The 22,385-nt window shown below is 47.1% G+C and overlaps 1 protein-coding gene across 1 annotated transcript in view; it reads right to left on the bottom strand.

Moving 5' to 3' along the window:
- Window positions 1-22,385, bottom strand: part of MRPL13 (mitochondrial ribosomal protein L13) — a 116,450-nt gene that overhangs the window by 14,386 nt on the left and 79,679 nt on the right. The window contains exons 5-6 of the mRNA XM_078686834.1: window positions 17,634-17,720; window positions 13,508-13,629 (exon numbers count right to left, since the gene is read on the bottom strand). Coding sequence (XP_078542960.1) covers window positions 13,508-13,629; window positions 17,634-17,720 — 209 coding nt within the window. The remainder of the gene's footprint in view (window positions 1-13,507; window positions 13,630-17,633; window positions 17,721-22,385) is intronic.

Raw genomic sequence — 22,385 nt, 5'->3', positions numbered from 1 at the left:
TCTACCCAGGTCTTTAACCTACCTAATATTATTTTAGCAAATATCTTTTCACCAATATCAAGTAGGTTAATTAATCTATAATTCTTCGGTGCGTAGATGTCCCCTTTTTTATGAATTGGCCTAATTATCGCACCCTTCCAATTAATTGGGATCATCCCTGTATCTAGGATTACTAAGAACATTTGGGAGAAAAATTCAGCCCACCATGATGTCCGTGACTTTATTATTAAAGCTGGCAAGTTGTCTGGGCCTGCAGCTCTTGTTAAGTTTAGGGTTTTTATCGTAATTAAAACATTTTCTTTTGAGAAGTCTGGTTTTAGATCATCTACTAGGCCACTCCAGTCCCCTAATACTTCCTCTTCAATTTCTCTCCCCGAGGAGTACAATTTCTTCAGGTAATCCTACCAGGCCCCCTCTTCTACTACGCAATTCATGGAGGCGACTGGAAGCTCTGTTGCTGATTGTACTAGCTTCCAAAACAGTCGAATATTCTTTGATTCTATCGCCTCCAGCAGGTTTCCTTATGGGTTCTTTTTGTACTATAGACAAGTGTAGTATATTCTTTTTTTAATTTGGCTAGGTTTTCTGCCCTAGTTCTATCAAATTTTTTACTCAAGCTGCGCTGTTCTCTCCTTAGTTCTCTTTTCTTGTTTAAGCAGTCTATATTAAACCAATTACCTTGCTTGAGCTGCGAATTTTGTTTACTCTTACTGGCCTTTTCATCTATTTTAAGTTCAACCTTGATACTTTGTACCACTTGATGTATTTGTTCAATGTACCAAGTCAGGTTTGATCCAACTACAGTTCCTAGAATAATGTTTTGTTGTAGCCTGGTTAACTTTTCAATATATTTTTCTGTTAACCGTGTTGAAATACGCCTTGGGTAATCCATCTGTTGAATGATTACTTTCTCACAGGCAGACTGATGCTCCAACTCTAAAATATTGTGGTCACTACCTTCTGTATGGTTTACACTAAAGCCCTTTATTTATTTTTTTTTATTTTTTTTTTAAAAACCTTTATTAGTAAGAAAAGGAATACAGTTACAGGCCTACAACCACCGGGGCCGGCCAGTCATATGCAATAACAGTAGCACAATAAGACACAGCTCATCAGCCGACAACCGAAGGCCCGGCAGCAAAGAAGCATGATATTATCCAAAGTTCGTGGCAATAAGAGGATATTTAAAAGGTTTCACATTTTATACAAAATAAACAACAAAAACTGAACCATAGAAAGAGTCGAGGCGGTACCTTGCAATGTAATGACTGTCTCATACGGCATAGGAAAAGGCGAACAATGAGCGGTGTTATGAAAAAGGAGAGATCCTGGGAGAAGGGGGGACAGAGAGCAACAAACATATCGTGCACTGTGTGAACTTGGGAAACCGAAACGTACAGTCAAGGAGATCGAGGAGTGTCGGGAGCTTCAATAAGTGTGGGAGAGCATTTCTCTCCTCGGTATGAATTCCATTGACCCCATATCCTACCCCATTTCTTGGGCCTACCACGGGAAACATATACAATTTTTTCTCTAAACATGCACCAGTCCATGTTTTCTTCCCAGGTGAGAACTGATGGTGCCCTCTGAGATCCCCACAATTGAGCGATGTCCCTTTTCGCAACCATGTTGCCCAGCGTGACCCATTGAGTCTGAGCAACAGTGCAGTCATTCGGCTCCCAGATGTTCAACAAACAGCGTCTGGCCTCAGGCAATAACTCAACGCCTGTCACCTCACCCATCACCTCATGCACTTGAGTCCAAAAAATCACTACCTCCGGACATTCCTATATGATGTGGAGGAAGGTAGCAAGCATACCACAGCCACGCCTATACAGCACATCCGCAGAATAACCCATATGCATCAATCGTGGACCCGTGACATAGACTCGGTGCAGAATCTTCAGCTGTACCAGTCGGAGACGCGCCGGAATCGCGATCTCTTTAGGAGAGGATGTCGCAGTCTGCCAGTCTTCATCGTCCAACTCCAGCCCATCGCCAGTCCAAGCACATCGAAGCTGAATAAGAAGGTCCGAACGATCATTGATTAGTTTTTTATAGATAAGAGAGATAGTGCTGTCAGGAACGTATCCGTCTAGCACTCTGTCCTCCAGGGGAGAATACTCCGGGATCGTAGAGCCGGCTGGGAAAACCGATTCAAGGGCGTGACGGACCTGGAGATATCGGAAATATTCCTTATCATTCAAGTTATACTCCTGTTTCAATTCATCAAAGGTCTTAACTCCATTTTTGGCCCAGAGGTCGCCCACTTTACTGATGCCAATAAGGTCCCATCTATCGAAACCCTTCGACGTCCATAGTTCACCCAACCTCTCCGCGGCATATAGGGGGGGTCGCTCTAGTCAGCCTACCCGTCCACCCTGTAGCCGTAGTCGCACTACCCCACACTCGCACCGCCACTCCAGTGGGACCCGTCAGGTTCTAGAATAGAGCGCTCTGTTATAATCGCCCCCGGGCAGTTGCCACCTATCCATCTCAAATGCGGGATTCAGAACTGGACCGTACATGGCATGGTTAACAGCGCTCAACTGAGATGCCCAGTAGTATCTTTTTATATCAGGCAATGCTATACCACCGTCGTACCAGGGCAAAGTCAACTTTGCCAATGCAATGCGGGGCCCCCCCGCCCCACACCAGTCTCCTCTGGAGGCCCTCAATTTCACGAAAATAACTGGCCGGCACCAGATCAAGCGTGTTTTGGACGGCATACAGGAAACGGGGAAGAGACATCATCTTGAACAGGGCCGCTCTTCCCAAGGGGGACAAAGGCAAACTACACCACGCCGCAACGTCCGACCGAAGCCGGGCAAGCGGGGGTAATAAATTCCGCTCATAGCGTACCACGGGGTCCAATGAAATATAGATCCCCAAGTATTTAAAGCCACCTCTAGAAACAGGTATCGGGCAAGCGCGGGGCAGAGAGGGTGAGTCTCCAGTGAGTGGGAAAATACAGGACTTGGCCCAGTTGATAACTAAACCGGAGTTCCTTCCGAAGGAACTCAAAACGTCGAAGAGGACTCCCAGTGACTTACGGGGGGAGGTCAGGTACAATAATATGACGTCGGCATATAGTGATATGCGATCTTCGAAGTCCGGGGACCATCGAATACCCTTGAGCGAGGGCTCCCAGCGGAGCCACGCAGCAAGGGTTCAAGGGCAAGCGCAAATAGAAGCGGTGACAAAGGGCACCCCTGCCTCGTGCCGCGTCCGAGAACAAAGGGTTCCGAGGCCCTGCCGTTGACCACCACCTGAGCCAGCGGCTGCTCATACAGAAGCCTGACCCACTCAATGAACTTCGGGCCAAAACCAAATTTAGCAAGAGCAGCCCACAGATATGGCCACTCCACCGTGTCGAAGGCCATCGAGGCATCAAGAGAAACCAGGATGGCCGGCTCATTAAGAGACCCCGCCCTCGCCAAGACACCGCGAAGACGGCGAAGATTGAGCGCGGTATTCCGATGGGGAATAAAACCAGACTGGTCCGGGTGTATCAAATCACTAATCACCGTGATCAACCGGTTTGCCAAGAGCTTCGCCAGGATCTTGGGTTCCGCATTCAAAAGCGATATCGGCCGATACGATGAACAGTGTTCGCGGGGTTTGCCATCTTTATGGATGACCGCAATGGACGCCAGTCTTTGATCCCGGGGAAGGGACCCAAGGTCTCGCGATGCCGAGAACATCCGACAAAGATACGGCGCCATTTTGTCAGGGCATAGCTTGTACAGTTCGACTGGTATACCGTTCGGACCGGAGGCCTTCCCCGAGCGAAGGGAGCGGATGGCGAGCGCAACCTCATCAGTGGAAAAGTCCGCCTCCATAAGCACCCTGTCCGATTCTGAGAGGCTAGGCAACGCGAGATCACGAAGCAACAAGTACGAGTCCTCCTCCGGTCTGTCCGAGACCGGCGCGTAAACGTTCCGAAAATGCTGGGCAAAAACCTCGACTATCTCAACCGGGTCCACCATTCGCGTTCCGTCCACTTTCTCAACCACAGGCACCACCCGATTCAATCTATCACGTTTGTCTAGCCAAGCAATCAACTTTCCCGCTTTATCACCCACATCATACAAACGCCCCTGCTGCACACGATTCATTGCCTTGGCCGCGTCCGTCACCAAAGCCCTATATTCAGACTGTTTAAGAGCCAAAAAGTGCAGTCGCTCAGGTGTAGCCCCAGACTCCAACTGTTCCTCCAACCCAGTAATTTCAGTTTCCAAGCCCACCACCTCCTCATTTTTGCTCCTCCTCTCGCTAGCAATCAAGGACAGAGTCTGACCACGAATCACAGTTTTATAAGCCTCCCACAAGGAGACCGGGGAGGACACCGACCCCTCATTCTCAGCAAAGTAGAAGTCCATACACTTGACCACCTCCGATCTAATTTTGTGGTTATGAAAGTGCCATGGATTGATCGGGGCAATCCGACCCCCGGCCCCCAGCTGTGCATCAATAGTGAGCCAGAGCGGGGAGTGGTTGGAGACCCCCCTAGCTAAATGCTTGGTTTCCCTTACAGAGACCATCTGCTCCGCCGGTACGAGGATATAATCGAGTCTCGAGAGACTCCCATGAGCTCCCGAGTAAAAGGTGCACTGGAGCTGTCCAGGGTGCAGTTGTCTCCAACAATCCGCCAGACCAAACGTGCCTAAAAATTTCCCCAGCCATAACTGCGATGCGGGAAGGAGTCTGGGGGGGCTACGATCCTTCTCCCCATTAACCACGGAATTAAAATCGCCACCCACTACCAATAAGCCGTCAGGAAGCCCCAGAACCTCCCTACCCAAATCAGTGAATGTGGTGGACTGTAGACCAGGCGGAACATACACAGACAATATGGAGATAAACTTCCCCTCCCACCTTCCCGTAATAGCCGCGTAGCGGCCCCCTGTCATCCAACACCGTGCCATCTATCTCCAGGGGGAGGGAGTTCTTGACCAGGATGCCGGCCCCCCTCGACCCAGTGGTAAAGCCGGAATGGGCCACCAATCGGTAACCCCGTCTATTCAGTGCCTGGCACGTATTACCTACTAAGTGTGTCTCCTGGAGCAAAACTACATCTGGGGAGCATCGCTTCAAATATTGCATTACTATCCCCCGTTTTATCCTATCACCAAGACCGTTGACGTTCCAGCTCAACACCCTCAGCCCCTCACCCCCATCCCAGAAGTAAACAGTCTGCCCCCCCCCCCCGCCCGAAACAGGCACATAGCAGCAAATATGGAACAAAGCGCAGCCTCGATACAATCAAGAAAGAAAAGTCCCCCCCCACCACCCCCAGTGAACCCTCAAAACACAAACCCCCCACCCTGCACCCCTGCGGTAGACCGAAGAGCCACCCCAACTTGCAGTGTGCCTGTCGCCCCATTAAACTAACCTACAAGAAGAGAGAAAAAGTCCCCAGAGGAGGAAGAGTCCCGATTCCCCCCACCCCCGGGTATCCATACTGTAAGAACATAACAGTCACAGAGCCACTGTCGTGAAGTCAGGCACGCCGACGTAGACTCACTACTCCTGTTCTTCCAAGCCGCCCTCGGCGCCCCTCGAGTTCTCCGGGCTGTCATGTCGCGTCGACAAAGTGTCTAACCAGTCACTGGCCACCTCAGGGCGGTCGAAAAAGACCGCACGTTCTTCATGTTCAATCCTCAGGCGGGCCGGGAAAAGCATAGCGTATTTCAGTCCCATGTCCCTGAGTCGCCTTTTCACTCTCGTAAAGCCCATCCGTTGTTTCTGCACCCCCTGAGTAAAGTCCGGGTAAAAACTGATCGACACATTCTCAAATTTGGTGGGGCCAAAAGTTTACTAAGGCCCTTTGGTGCCAGGTGGTTCAAGACGAGGTCTTCCACCAGGACATCTGTGGATAAGTCAGCGGAGTTCTTTGGAACACACACGATGCGGACGTAGTTGCGTCTGGCCCGGCTCTCGAAATCTTCCAGCCGACGGGCAAACAGGTCACTGGTCGTCCGGAGATTGCGGACTGTGGTCTGGAGATCCGAGACATCCGTGGTCAGACTCGCAGTCTTGATATCAAGGGACTTGACCCGTTCATTGGTTTTTCCCAAGTCCGCCCTGATGAGGTTGACCTCAATCGCCACCGTGTCTATCTTAGCCGCCAAGGTTTCATACTGCTGGCCCATGGTAGTCCGAACACTTGCAATGGCGCCCATAACGTCCTTCAAAGTTGGCTCCTCAGCTTCAGGAGCACCATCACCAGTTTCCTCGAGGGCCCCACTCGATCCGCCTGAGGAGCCCTTCGGACGAGTAAAGCGATCAATAGTCTGGGATTGGGCAACCCCTCCTCGGGATGGGCCTCTGGTGGTGCGCTTCTCGACAACCGCCCTGCCCGCCATGATGGGCGACGAGCTCTGACGGAACCTCTGGGATCTGGTCAGAATGATTACCGTTGTGGCAAGCCTGTAAAGGCGAGAGGGCAAGGATCCAACGCCGGCTGAGGGTTGGCAGCAGAATCAGAGCTGGCGCGCCGATCGGCAGCAAGTCGCCGTCCACAATGACCAAAAGCGAAACCGAAAGTACCACAGGGGCAGCGGACGTGTCGCACCAGCCGTTGTTATTCAATTGCCACCTGGGTACCTCGGGGACTCAAGCCCCCGGATGGCCGTCGATGTTGGCCACAAGGTTCAAAGTGCAGTAAGTCCGGTTCCCGGCGGGCAATTCGATTTCCGGAAAGAATGTGGGCATCAGCAGGGCATCAATGATAAGTACCCGTCGTCCAAATCAGGATTATTTACAGGATAGGTGCGGGAGGCGGAAAGGGTCTCGGGAGCCCTCTGCTCACGCGTCCATCTTGGATGCGCGCGAAGCTCCTCCTTCTAAAGCCCTTTATTAAGTTAAAATTCCATGCGGGCATAAAGACAATCTATGGGGCAATTTTGTGTCCCTTGTTTGAAAGTTTTCTTTGCCGGGCAATCTTGGGAAGTCTCCCGTTCAAGCAGAAAAGACTTTTAGTTGCTAAATAATTTCCCAAACTTACATCGTGCCTTGAGCAGAGACTTTCAGGAAACTTTGCTTGGTTTATTGCATAGGACTCTAAAATTTTCAAAAAACATAAGATCTTGCCGTCTTGGGTTAAGTTTATGGTTAAAATCCCCTGCTAGCAGAATCAGATCAGAATCATACCTTTCACACAATAAATCGAAATCATTCTTAAAATATCCCATTTCTACACCGTATTCCTCTTGAGTGCCCCATTACTTATATACATTTAGGATCAACACATTTTCTATCTTATTTCCAGTAGCGATTTGGGTTATTCTACAACAAAGCAGCCATTTGCAGGATACTGTGAGCTGAGATACCTTTTTTACTAAATTTGTAGATAGTAATATCAGTAAACCACCTGCTGGACGGCCAGCCCTAGATTTTACTGCCGGGCGATGGACTTGGCGAAACCCATCCACTACCGGGTGTGTGTGTGTGTGGCTCTGGGTGTGTGTGGCTCTGGGTGTGTGTGGCTCTGGGTGGGTGTGGCTCTGGGTGGGTGTGTGTGTGTGTGTGTGGCTCTGGGTGTGTGTGTGTGTGTGTGTGGCTCTGGGTGTGTGTGGGTGGCTCTGGGTGTGTGTGTGTGGCTCTGGGTGTGTGTGTGTGGCTCGGGGTGTGTGTGTGTGGCTCTGGGTGTGTGTGTGTGGCTCTGGGTGTGTGTGTGTGTGGCTCTGGGTGTGTGTGTGGCTCTGGGGGTGTGTGTGTGTGTGGCTCTGGGTGTGTGTGTGTGTGGCTCTGGGTGTGTGTGTGGCTCTGGGTGTGTGTGTGTGGCTCTGGGTGTGTGTGTGTGGCTCTGGGTGTGTGTGTGGCTCTGGGTGTGTGTGTGTATGTAGCTCTGGGTGTGTGTGTGTGTGGCTCTAGGTGTGTGTATGTGTGTGGCTCTCTGTGTGTGTGTGTGTGTGTGTGTGGCTCTGTGTGTGGGGGGGCTGTGTGTGTGGGGCTCTGTGTGTGGGGGGGGCTCTGTGTGTGTGTGTGGGGCTCTGTGTGTGTGGGGGGCTCTGTGTGTGTGTGGGGGGCTCTGTGTGTGGGGGGCTCTGTGTGTGTGGGGCTCTGTGTGTGTGGGGGGCTGTGTGTGTGTGTGTGGGGGGCTCTGTGTGTGTGGGGGGGGCTCTGTGTGTGTGGGGGGCTCTGTGTGTGTGGGGGGCTCTGTGTGTGTGTGGGGGGGGCTCTGTGTGTGTGTGGGGCTCTGTGTGTATGTGTGTGTGTGTGGGGGGGCTCTGTATGTGTGTGGGGGCTCTGTGTGAGTGTGTGGGGGGCTCTGTGTGTGTGTGTGTGTGGGGGGGGCTCTGTGTGTGTGGCTCTGTGTGGGTGTAAATGCAATAGGTCATGCATTTGCGAGCGATTAACCTATTGGCATTGTAAATGACAATGCCATTTATTTAACGATTAAGCTATTGGCAATGTAAATGACAATGCCATTTATTTAAGATTTAAAAAAATAAAAAAAATGTCTTGAGCGATGCCAATAGTTCTACCTTTAATAATGCCGAGACCATTGCATTGTAAATGCTTGTATTGGAAATGCTTTTGCAATATCAACGGACGGGGAAAAATGTAAAAACCACTAACAGGCCTTTAGAAATTACTGGACGAGAAGTGCTCATCCCTCCATAACAGTAGTGGGTATAATCCCATTTTGAAAAAAAAGTATTTCACTCTAGGAAGAAGCACGTGGGACCCTGAAGGCCTTCAAATTGTACTATATTTACATTCTATTTTCAATTAGCCCAATAAAGGGTACCAGAATCTGCAGTACTTGGATTTAGGTGTCAGCGGAAGAGTGAAAAAGACCAAGCAAAAGAGGATTTTGTTGGTCACAGGTTGCGAAAGGCACAAAAGAGGAGACCAACACGGTTAAACAATGGGAAATGTTCATTTACTTTCAGCACACCGACACCTCGACCAAAAAGGATCGTTGCATACAGTTTTGTCTCCAGGCATAAGCTTAGAAGTGCCAGCAAGAGTTGGACATGCATAAGGGAAGCTTGTAATTAGACAGGGTCATCAGTGTGTGGGTGTTCACCTCGTGCACTGCAAAGATCTGACACCTCCTTTGGCCCTCTCCTGGAAACATCCACACCTACTCAACTATGGAGAACATACAACGGCGCAAATTGAGCAAACTTTGCACAATGTACACACGACAGATGAAACCTTTTATTGCTGACACACATATATATATATATATATATACATATATATATATATATATATATATATATATATATATATATATATATATATATATATATATATATATCGCTTTACGAATCGCATCCAAAAATAACTTTTTCAAAATGCAAGCCTCATTTAGGCACAGAAAAACTTCAAGTATCGGGCCAAGATGTGAGCTCCACCGTACAAAAGTGGCCTATCGGACTACATGACCCAAGAGAGTGTAGACACAAAGATGTATTTTTAAGCTTGAGACCTATGAGACTGAGGAGCACCTAACAAATAACAGCTATCAATATATCTATTTGGTTTAATTTCTTTTCAAATCCAAACAAACAAAAAAGCGATGTAAGGACCTTTACCAATATGTTCCACGCACTGGTACAGCACACAGGGACAAACATGCTAGGAAATGCCCTTCTTGAGAGCTGATCGGTAGAAAGGTTTGTAAGACACATTTGCTAGCCCAATGAAGCCAGAGGTGCTTCTGTTGTGTTTAATCCTCATTTCACCGATATAAATTCGAGCCTTGCTCGCTAGCAGACAAACCACTTCTCCAATTTGCTTTTCGGAAGTGGTTCAGAACAAGCTGTCATTGCTCATATGACAAAGACAAAAGGAATAACTTATGCTTGAAAGATATTACTGAAGGATTGTGAGGAAAGGTCACTTGCCTGGAAGTCAGATATGGTTAATTATCAGAATATACAGACTAGTTTACTCTCTAAAATGTCAACATTAAGTGAACACACATTCTGCGAATAAATATGACTTGGGGGCTCCGGTGACACAGGTTTGCCATTCACAAAAAGACTGGTTGTGGGTGGTAGTGCCAGCGATACTTGCACGTGATGGATTGATAGCCCCTGGCAGGCAGGGTAATATAATTGTAACATTCACCGCAACACTCAAAGTTAGAGCTGCAACGTCTGGAGTATGACGCCATAAACCACAACTCTGTCAGTGGTAACCTTTCCATGTCCAGCCCGCTGCCACGAAGTATAAAGCATAGCTGCTTCCAGTAGGCAGTTGTAAGAAGCTTTCGTGTGGCTGCTGTGACCAGAAGTATAGCTATCAAAAGTGCAGCAGGTGCAGCGGCACCGGGACCAAGAGAACAAGGGCCTGCTGCACGCAAATGATCACTGTAGCTCACCTCTCAACCAATGGGGTGCCCAGTTCCTGTGCTTTCACCAGGGCCTGAACCCGTGAGGCGGAGCCAGTCTTTTTAAAATGAGTGGACCTCAGCCGCCTCAACAGATTAATAAGGTATTTATTAGAAACTGGACGTGAACTCATTTAATGCCCACTGGTCGCGGATGGACCTGCAGGGTTTCTCATGCAATATATTCTTAAAATGAACAATGACATCAACCAATAGGACAATAAAGCCGATTCCATACGTGGCTCTTGAAGTAGTGTTTGCAGCCCACACATCATGAGATACCAATCCGATGCACTTTATTTAACATCCAAACTTCAATTGTGTGTTTTATACATGAAAATATATATTTTTTTATATATAGATACCAGGCAGGAAGTTCCCCAGGTCTGACTACCCACAATCGCCGACATAAAAAACCCACCACTGAGTTTCCATGTCACAAAAGAAAATGGCAGCAGAGTGACAGGCGGTGAGGCCGGGTTAGTTCTGGACTGGGATCAGATGCGGGTGCACAACAGACAAAACGCAAGAGAATGTTGGCCCCTGGGGGAAGTGTGGGGGGCAGATCAGTCTTCCCCCAGGGTGCTTCGTGCAGGGACTGGAAGGACAAAGCAGGGATAGGGTAAGTTAGGGGAAGGGGAGGGTTTTAAGTAGGCTATATAGGTGTCAGGAGAGGAGGATCCGGCCTCTTCCTGACACCGACCACTACTGGGAGGAACTGTGTCTTCAGAGGGAAAAGTCAGTCCGCCCACGCACCCTACATGTTGCAGGAGTTGGAGTAGGGTAAGGACGGTTACAGCGTTGCCAGTTTAGTACAGGTTGCAGGCTAGGCGGTACTTTGTAGGGATGGTGAGTCACAGACGGGCAGAACCACCCCTCGGGTGTGGGGAAGGGTGCACAGGTGACTGATGGCGGGGCGTGGGATACAATGAGCAACGGAAGGAACTTCAAGGGTGGATGATTGGAGGACGGGTGAAGGAGAGATTGGGTATATGGAATAAGGTCAGTGTGTGAAATGGGGAGGAGTGAAGCAAAGGAGATAACGAGTTGCGAATAGCAAGGGGGGAGTGAGATAGTACCGGTTTATGTTTATTTTAGTATGTTGCAACCTTGTCCTAATAAATGGCCTTTTACACTCTATATGGCTTGGAGTGTGGTTTATTGCACGAACATTTGTAAACCGTCACCCAACCAAAAGCGGCTTGTTTTCACAGAGTGTGCTATATAAACAGCCACAAACAAGACAACTTAAGATACCTCCTTGTTTCTGCCTGCATGCCTTCCTTCACGCCCTCAAAATGCCGGTTTTATAATGTTTTACAACAATAAGGTGTGTTTTAATGTTGGAGTCCAATGAAAGGAAAATGACTGAACCGGTGAGCTGCGGTCTGTAATTTCCACCTCCTACCTGCCCTTGAAGCTTACACTTGGCATGCAGGGACTCATTAGGCGTTTTATTATCTTTCCAAATGATGGTCTTTGCAGTCTGAAGCCCATGTTCAGTGCCTGGAGAGCAGCAGAGTGCGACGTTCACACGTAGGACAAAGGCAGGCTTCTTACAAACAGATGCTTTCCCAGCACAGCAGCACTCGTACAGTCAAAAGCATGAGGGCATATGCCATAAAACACAGGCGATTAGAGGCAGAACAGAGGCGCACAACTGCAGGGCTGAAGAGCCCTGCACTAAAAAGGTCTCCTTTTAAATAACTGCTGGTATTTGACGAACTACAAGGGCACCCCTTTATTTCCCAGGTAATTACTGCAGCATAACTACTTAACACAGCTGCATTACCACAAGGTGCTTCAGCGGAAGATAACTAACACTTGTGATTCTTGTGTTGCTGTGTTTCTTCTTATGGCAATGTGCTGAACAGATTTTGAAAAAGTAAATGTATTAAATACAAAATAAAAAAGGAATGATCTTCAGTGGTCTCAGGTTACAATTTGGGTTCTCAGTTATGGCCCCAGTGAGGTGATATGAAGAGAAGTAGTGGGTGGTACTGAGAGGCAACAGAACAGTCATCATTGATTGGTTGATGAGGTTTCAAAAAACGTGAGACAGACAAAGGAACTCCGTCCTTCTTGGTAACCTATGCAGTGACCACTGCAATTGAGTGCATCACTTGACTCTCCATATTGACCGACCTCACCTAAGGAGTACCCTCAGGAGTTCAGGCCCGGAACCCAAGAACTCATGGACCGAGAAGTTTCAACAGAGTCCAAGAGAAGCCGCATTAGGGACGAGGTTGGTGTAGTGCTAAGTTGAGCAGTATGGGCCTATCTCCCAGGTATGGAGTCTGCATCAGGAGTCTCATCAGTGACTTGTCTCGAGGCATCTTTCTAAAGAGACCCATGCTCTGAATCACCATCCATAAAACCATTGAAGCCCACAGGTCGCCGGAGGGCAAAGCCCCAAGCCATATAACTTGCCAGAGCCCCCGGATGCTAGGGGGCAAATACCCCTGGCCTTGGATGATGAGGCGGCACCATCCGCTCATCATGGCCGCTCCACCAAGTAGCACCGGAAGTGCATGAAACCACGTCACAGGGCAGCTAATTCTTGTATTTAGCTAAGGCAGCTAGATCCAAAGAGGATCTTCTCCTATGTGTCCTCAGGGATGAGAGATCAGCAGGAATCTGGACTCCTGCTACCCAAACATTGATAATAGTAAGGGAACATGGTACTGAAACCACAGAAGAACAAAAGTTGTGGCAAATGTGCAGTTTTATATATAGCAGAATATAAAGAGAGCGGCCCGGGTTCTAGTCAGCAGCTTGTTATCTTGTGGAAATCGTACATAGAGTAAGAATTACTGACCTGGAGGAAAAGGCAGGACCGGGGGAACTCTCGCTTGCATCAAAACCCTACTGCAAATAATAAAGACTTGGACAGCAGGGAGGAGAGATGGACATCTTTCATGCTATGTTCCTATGTATAAAAAATAGCTTTCTATTTATAACATTGGCTAATGCGAATGTTGATTAAAACTATAAAAATGAAATATGAACCCTTGTTCTTTAGTAGGTTCTGAGTATTCCATTCATCTCAAACATACATACCAAATCAGGTCTCCACACAATCCGAAATATAAGGGGTGTTAAAACCATCATCACTTAAGGGGTTACTCTTGAATGATCCCCACAGATACTTACGGTGTCCAGACTCTAGGAAAGGCATTTATTTCCTCCTGTGTATATTCATCAAGCCTCTTGGGTACTATGCGTGGCTGCGGGAGCTCTTCCACCAGGTTCTTGAGAATATCTTCAGGGATATTCTGATGAGAAACAAACAGAGGCATTAGGCAACTTTTACATCAACCATGAACAAAGGACACGTTCCTTTCTGTAATAAGTATAGCACTCTAAACCGCAGGCTCTTAGTACCAACAAACACATTGGGAATCCTCCAGATTATTGAAAATACCCTGAATGCTGTATATTGATATTTGAATTCAGCACGAGGTGGGAATTATGCATATCCATAATATGCATGTGCAGTTCCTTCCCTTTTCACCTGTGTAGATATTACAGGATTCACCTCTAATTGTGATTAAGTCACAAAATTGATGAAAAAAAACAGGATAAGAGCTGAGGTAGGGAGCACTAGAGATTGGTGGAACTTTGAACAAGCCTTCTGACCATATATAGCAAGTGTTCTGAAAAGTAACGTGCCCTTAACCTTTCGCTAGCTGGACCATTATATCCACGTAAAAATGTTGTTTAAATCAAAATCCTAAAACAACCTGGCGCAGTCTTGTACAAGTCAGGATCCTAGAGAACCTCCTGACTGAGGTGAAGGACACAAGGAAAGCAATCTTCCAGGTAAGAATTTAAATTCACAGGTACTTTTGAGCTGATGTGATTTATTAAGTTGTCTAAAAACAGATTTTGTTCTCATGTTATTGAATATGTTCCTACAGAATGGAAATGATACACTACTCTGTCCAACGGATCTCTCGTCATCCTTTTAAATTAGGATAAAGGCTTTTCTAGAGTGCTCTTGTGGGCTCCAGTCACAGACAGCCCGTGTTTCACTACAGTTACCTTAGATGCCAACTTTGGTCTCCTTAACAATTGAGAAACAGAACACATAACAGGTCAAGCAAGTGGGTACATTATGACATCCAGAACTACATAGGGTCAAGAGTAATATCAAATTCCATGAAGCATTTCCTTTGTTTAATCAGCATACAAACACAGGATGAGGAGGCTTTACAAATATCTAGAGCAACAAATTCTTACGTTTATCATCCAACACTGATGCTGACTTTCGAGAGGGCAAATGCATGTGAAGTCTATTATCTCAGGCACAAGGGCTCCAGGTTTGCTAATGGCAGATCGGGACAGAGAACTGTACATTCTTACTGGGACATAATACATTCTTAATGGTAAAGTTCAAAAAACATGCTCTGAAATGCAGGTGATCTGGTAACTAAAAGTGACAAGGTCGTGCTGGGGTAATTAGAATCGGTGAACGGAAATTCTGCAGAATGTCTCCTGTCGCTACCATGAGAGGAAGATATACAGGAATCTCCCTATAAATGGTGAAAATAATGAATCAGAGCGTGAAGCTCATCCTGTAGAGAGGAAGTAAGGCTATTGAGCGATTCCAGCATGGGTGGGGGTCCACATTTCAGCTATTGTCTTGCTTGGTGCCCCATTAGTACACATGGGCACCATCAATAAAGTGCATCGCATTTTCTGTTTTGAAAGGCCCATTGTCTTTTGGTCATTTTGTAGACCTCTTCCTTTGATCCCTGAGAATGCCGTATTTCCCCTTCTGGGCCTACTTTGGGTCTCCCATTGTTACACTTGTTAGCAGCTTTAGACTGCCTACGCTTTGTGCAGACACACAATACATTTGTTTTTGGGACATGATATTATTTCAGCACGCTATGCATTTTATTTGTTACTCAGTGACTTTTCATGGTATTTAGTCTGAACATTTCATACAAGGTCGAACAACATAATGTATTGTTTCTCTTGAGCCTGGTCAGCAACATCTCCTAATGTTTCTAGGCATAACACTGTAGCACAGCTGCAGGTTTTCTAACAGAGCACTATAAGCTGTGTCTCCACCCTTTGGAGGTTAGAGGGGAGGATTCCAGCAGAGGAACTTTGTTTTTAATAGAATCTGCTTTGGGACTGCAGGTGATCATTTGCAGATGATGCTGCAGCACTTCCCCAATGCATGGACAGGGAGGGCTGTCACTGTGGTGTTCTATCTAGACCATAGTGCTAAAGCTGCATGGGTGTAGAGACAGCAGTACGAGGACAGGGTGGAGAAAAGCAGGCTGGTTGATACTTTATGCATCTCTTTAATGCAGTTAATGCAAATCAGGCTGTAAAAGCAGTTCATGTACTTTGCAGTGATGTCATTCATTTTATGTAAGTCTGGGTCTTGCAATGCTCTGTAAGCAGCATTCGCTTGCCCTCCACTGTGGGATGTACCTTCATTGTTCACTTTTTTTGGCCCGTCACAGCTCTGATGTAAGCTCAGACAGGCAGTTTTTTGTGTGCAGAAGTCCTATTCCTATTCTAATTATCCTGCTGACACGGGCTCTGATGCTGCCGGTTGTTCGCTCTGAATAATGGTGGATTTGTTACAAGTGGGAGGCTGGGCTGTCTTAAGATGCAGGGTCATGTTCTGAAGCCATGGTTTGGATATGTCTCGCTATCACATTGCTGTTCCCCTTCTTGCACGGTCTTCCCCGGGGTGACACTGTTCCACTAGGTAAGCTACTTATCTGTTCACAGTCCAGTGTATTTAGTGCTCAGCATCGTTCAGAGTGCCCTGCAGGCCTCTTTATGGACAGCGCTAGGGGAGTCTTCAGACACCTGTTAACTCTGCAGATCAGAGACTGGCATCCTGCTATGATGTCACTACTGCCGTTTAGCGGGTTGTGTAGTGCCAAAGCGTTCATAAGTGTTTCATTCAGGGATAAGTGTGGCACAGGAACATGGAGCAGAGGGACTGCTTCTTAGGGTGACCATGTGTCCCACATTCACCAGGATTGTCCCTGTTTTCACCATTAGTCTCAGCAATGTTCATTAATTCCAGTACATGTCCCGGATATTAGAGAAGGTCAGCTGAACACAGAGGGAGGCAAGGTTTTGTGTGTTTTAGTGCAGAATTAGTCAGCAGCCACCAGTGTGGCGTAGGTTAGTTAAAACAGATGACACTGTGTACAGTAAATGCACTGTTGAGCTCCTAGCGCTTCCCAGTCTCTTTTCTATGCTGGTGAGCGCTGCCAGTGACATCATACTGTACCCCTGGTGGATGCAAACTGTAGTCCTACTTCTCTGTTTGTAGAAGGCCCTGGTGTTCGGCTGTCACAATCCGGTCAACCTATTTCTTCTGGCATGTCGTTTCTCGTGTCACTAATGTAAACATACTGCTATGCTGGGGGAGGAGGGAGGGTTGGTGGGGGTGGGGGTGGGGGTCTGTGGGTTGTATGTGCCTTGCGCAGTGACTCGGACTGTTTGTCGAGCCATGTGGTGATTGATACCTGCCGCGTACCGCTATCTCTGCCAAATTCAGATATATTTTGATGAAACTGTGGCCCAATGATGGCAGTCCGATTTATTCATGAGGTAGTTCATTCATTTTGGAGAGATTCATGGTGCAACATATCGTCCTGAAGATGGTCTAGTGGACCCTTGTGGCCGTTGAGAGACCGGAACGTCGACACATTAACATCCTGTTTGTTGTATATTGAATGATTCTATGATCCAAATTATTTATGCAAATGCTCAATTATTGTTAATGTATGGTTTCAGTGATGTACAAACTATACAAAGCATTTAACAAAAGGATGTTGCAACGCTGCTATTAGTGTTTTAACTGATATAGTGGTGTTTTTGTTGCCGTACATGAAAAATGAGAAGAAATATGAATGTATTAGCATGTTTTTAAGGGATTTTTTGTATGACTATTGTGTTTAATTGACAATATAAAAAGTGATATTTCATATCTTTTTTTTAAATTACCCTGATTCGTTAATAATTTGTTCACTTTTGTGGCAAAGTTGAATATTGGATTGAACACGTGAATGGATCCTTAAGGAACATTGTTTAATTGTCAGTGACAGGCCGGTCAGCGCTGCAATAACCTCCTTCTGAAGTAGATTTCCCTCACTTTCCCATCTCCACCTCACGCCACTTCACTGCTTGACACCAAAACACACAGGAGACAGCTACACTATGACAAAAATGACACGCTTATTATATACAACATGACCATCACTTAACACTCTTCGGAATGATTTGAGGTGCCTACGTCATCGGGGAAGAGGTGTAGTCTTTGCATCATGGTCCTTCGGAGGAGCGTCTTCGGGAGCATACCGTAGATTGCCAACTTTACGATCTATAAACGGAAAAAGAAGTACACAGTGTATGAAAAAGGGAACACACATTACCAGGAAACTAGAACGGGCACACTGAACCTTCACTGAGAACGGAAAACGTCACCTCTGACGTTTACGCCCTTTCTTCTAATGAGGTAGGCATTACAACAGCCTATGAGGAGAGTCGTTGCTGCCTGAAAGGACTAACATTGATTTAGGGCATTTTCAGAAAACAGTTGCGCGTGCATGCACGGAGTGTGCGTGAAGGACATCTTAAGGATTTTGTGGGCCCCTGTTGGGAACAGTTTTAAATTTATGATCCAAATACAGCTCTTTCATGCGTCTTTGGCCAGGCCACTTACAGGCACACTTGTCCAAATTCTAAATATGTTTGCATCTAATATTCAGGGATAGTGATGTGCGTTTTCAATATTGTAACATAACTGCAGGCAGCTCACTAATATTGCAGCAAATAGTCTTTGTGACAGCCTCCCATTTCTCATATGCGAGGGCTTGTTTGGACCTAAAAGAAACTTTTTTTTAATGGATGTAGCATGAAACAAACACAACATTTCTCTGAAAAATGTCTAATAGACTCACACATCCATCACAATAAAAATAACTTGAAGGAAAACGGTATTTAAAACAATCTGTTTAAGAATTATTAAAGGTCATCAGGGCAATAATCTCTACAGAACAGAGCTCTATCAGGGGGTTCCCTGAAAGGCTGGGCCCTGGGCCAGAGGCTCATTGCCCATGCCTTAAAACGTCTCTGACTGCACGCGCATCACACACCTCAAACAAGGAAAGAAAGCTAATAACTTCTGCGAGAAGACAGTCAAGCTCATTACAGCTTCAATCTTCAGCGCCCTGAAACCATTTTAAATATACAGCTGAGATAAATACTGCTCATTATGATTTATTTTGCCTGGGAGGCCGACAAGCAGGGCTGAGAGGGACTAAACCTTTTCTACGCTGCTTGGTATCGGGCCCAGACAGGCGGTCCTCGCATGTGTACAATGGACCCCGTCCACTGCGTCTGCGCACTGCTCGACCAACCCTTCTGTTCCTTACTTACAACATGAAATTCAGAAAACCTGATAACCTTCCGCTCAACGAACACTACCCTGCCTGGTCGGCACACAGAAAGTAAAAGATGGGTTGTTAGCATTTAACTTTGTGTTTTTTCCTAAACTCTTTACTTAATAAAGGGTAAAAGCTCACACTAGAACGGGAGGCCTTGAGAAGCGAGGAAGAGGAGTTACCTAAAAGCGCAAATGACCAGGATGAAAAAATCAGCAGCATTTTCAGTCATTTTGAAGATTTTTTGACAAACGATTCTAGTGCTGGCAATGGGTAGTAATGCTAGCACCCTTTTAGTGTGTCGGTGTATTCGGTGTGTATGGCGCTGCAGCATTGGGTTGGTCAACAAATAGGTGCCTGTTGCAGGCTCTTTGCTTCTTTCTTTGTAGTCAGTTCTGTGTGAGTGCTGAGGTGCAGCAGATTCTGGGGTAAGACGGTGCTGAGGCACCTGTGATGCCCTTGATGGAATCCTGCTGCTGCCAGAAGAGTGCGAGACAGCTGGGACCAAGTGGGTCTTATATTTGATTAGAGTTAAAAATCAAAAAATCTTGGGGGTACCGAGTGGGGTTAAGCTCAACCCCAAGCAAGGGATTACGGTACATCTTAGACATGCCACAAAAATCCAACTCGCCTGCTTGCTAAGGCGAGGTAGTTTCTTTTCAATCCGAGAACTTTTTCAGGCTTACTGGTCCTGTTTGGAGAGGAAGCACTAGCAGTTAGAGCGGAGTAAATAGCTGCTGGCGCACTGCGGCACAGTGAATTCAGTGCAAGTCTGGAGAGCACAAGACTGGACTGCAGACTGTAATCAGCCAATCAGACTTCGGCCCCCTTAGTCATGGCCCTTGGCGCTTGTCGGTGTACACACAGTTGCCACTGGTGAGGCATGCACTACTGCTAGGCTCTGATCAGCGTTCTGGTGGTGACAGCGGTGAAGTTCAGTTTGGTTTGCCCCCATAGATTTTGCGCTGTAAGGCAGGGTGCCAGGCAGTACCCTCAGATTACATCTTCCACGTGTTGGAATTGCCCGCAACCCAGGTAAACTGAAAATGTGAACCGTTAATTAAGTATCTTTTGTATGTTCACCATGTCCGCACTGGTGATGTGATCCTGGTTGAATTGTTTGTAACCAAGCTGTATGCAGGGTGCGTGGCTGGAACACACATTATTTCAGTCTCAGATCTGCTGGTGATCTCCCACACCACTATCTTGAGACATCAGGACACACCTGACGCGGCAGGCTGCGGGGTTGGTGCTGTCGGGTTAGTCGGTGACGGAGAGGATTAGCTGGGTGTCGTGGGCCGCTTGCCACAAAGGTAACTTGAAAGTGTGAAACCCACGGAGGTGTACATAACCATTCATGTATCCATCCATTGCGTCGGCACTGCGAATCTTTGTTGGTTGTTTTTTTTTAAACTTCTGACTTCCTACATTCTGACAGAAAGCCACTCACCCAGCACCTGATGGGCCAGCATAAGCTAACTGCATTACTTGTGCCGCATTCAATAGAATATGCATCCGGGGAAAATAAAATAAAGAGCCCATAGAGCGTCCTGGTTGTATCTGCATTATTCAAGGAAGACAAATATTGAGCTTCAAACAACAGTGAAACCTTTACACAGCAGGTTATGTCAGGACAGAAGGACTATATTGGTCTTTGCCGTCATCCACTAATGCGAGAGGCTGAACAGTCCGACAAAACAGAAGGTCTCAGGACACGGTTTGCTGAAAGCACCCATCATAAACAGCTTCATGATGATAGACAGGGCGAGTTTTCGTCATGCCTGCCCACTGTGTCAGAACAGGGAGAATCAGTAGGAAATAAGAGATGGGTTGGGGTGCATCACTCAGCAGTGAAAAGGAGGCTAGAGAACAAAATCAAACTTCTAAGTCAAGAAAGAAGGCTCTACTTGGTCGACATCTGAAGAGTTCTCTTCTTAAACCCAGGAGGACCAACATGTGCATCACAACCAAGCCAGTCTTGTCAAACCAAGGTTGGACAACCAGTCTGGTCAGAAGAAAAAAGAAGTGGGATTCCTGCCGAAGGGCAGCTGCCACCCGCCCAGGCTGGAAAGATTGGGTAAGGGTGGGGCAAACGCGGAGTATCACAGCACTCATCTCTTAACTTGCGCAGTGCTGGACTGATGATAAAGTCGAAGCGGCACACTCAGCCACAGAACAAGCGCACGCTGCAGCAAAGCATGATCAAAGTAAAAGATGAAATAGAATGATACTGAATAACAAAGTAAGGGTCAGAAACATAACGGGGAATTATAGCTGCCAAGGTTTTCTCATTTACATCTGGGCTTTTCTAACTTTGTGGTTTGCTTATGTGACGTTTCAAAGACGCGTGTGATACAAAATCGACACTTTATCAGAAGCAGAAAAGAGGTGAATAGTAGAGCTCTAGCTTGCTTTTTCAATCCATTCAGGAACATTTATTTAATGGTAATAAAATATCAAAAACACAGTAATTTAAAACAATACTGATGACCCTCACACCTGGCCAGGGCCAACTGGCAAGTCAAGTTCAACAAAGAGACATTTGTTCCAAGCGTAGTCACATCCTGATAACTGTTGACACTGTACATGCAATGGAGGATCCCGGCTTGCTCCAAGCCAGGTGCGGAAAGGTCAACCGGTCATGGATTTCTTTCCCTTTGTGATGTTTGTTGTGCTTGTTCTTAGGGAAAGAAACTAGATGTGCTAGAGTGCAAATATAATAGTGTGCCTAATTCATGGCTGGTGTGCAGTACAGTTAGGTCGAATAAGGAAAGAGCTATACAAAAAAAGATAGCATTTAAAGTTAAAATGGGCTGCGGTTTGTGTTTGTTTCCAGAGACTGTTGTGTTGCAGGCTCTGCACCCAAGAGGAGTGGGCACAGTGCGAGGCTGCATGACACCATGCAACCAAAGCCTGCTGCCCACTGCGTGAGGTAGGCTGCGGGGATACACAGACCAGAGGCAGATCATGGCCAAAGGCCACAGCCTGTTCTGAAGGTAACTGGGCAAGACTGAAAAAGTCTGCGACCACAGGAAGGGAGTGCAGGGCATGGCAGTAGGCCCTGCCCAGAGACCTGAGCCTGCTGCGTCCAGCCTTACAGCATGCAGATTGGAGCCACATGGAACAGGTGCAGGTCTGCATCAAAGTATTGGTGTACTCAACCGAAGGTAGTGAGTAGTACACACTGCAGCCAAGAAGACTGGGCGCGTCATGCCAGACTCTCAGAGACTGCTGCCCGTGAGCAAGGGCTGTGTGCAAGCAAACTCTAGAAGTGCATGGAGTGGCCTAGCATCAAAGACAAGTGTGTATGTTTACACCCGGAGGGCTCTGGTACTGGGCGGAGTAGGTGCACAGTGCGGCCATAGGTAATGCCCTGTGACCAGAGCCTGTTGTCCATGGGCAAGGGCTGTGCGAAGTGCACTCTGGAAGTGCATGAGTGGCTTTGTGTCAAAGACCAGTGTGTAGGCTCACACCTGCTGGCTTTGCTGCTGAGCGGAGTAGGTGCAGTGCGGCCATAGGTAATGCCCTGTGACCAGAGCCTACTGTCCATGGGCAAGGGCTGTGCGAAGTGCACTCTGGAAGTGCATGAGTGGCTTTGTGTC

This window comes from Lissotriton helveticus, chromosome 4_1 (assembly GCF_964261635.1).
Source record: "Lissotriton helveticus chromosome 4_1, aLisHel1.1, whole genome shotgun sequence".
In the NCBI taxonomy this organism is placed as follows: Eukaryota; Metazoa; Chordata; class Amphibia; order Caudata; family Salamandridae; genus Lissotriton; species Lissotriton helveticus.
This window is presented reverse-complemented; position numbering and strand designations above follow the sequence as displayed.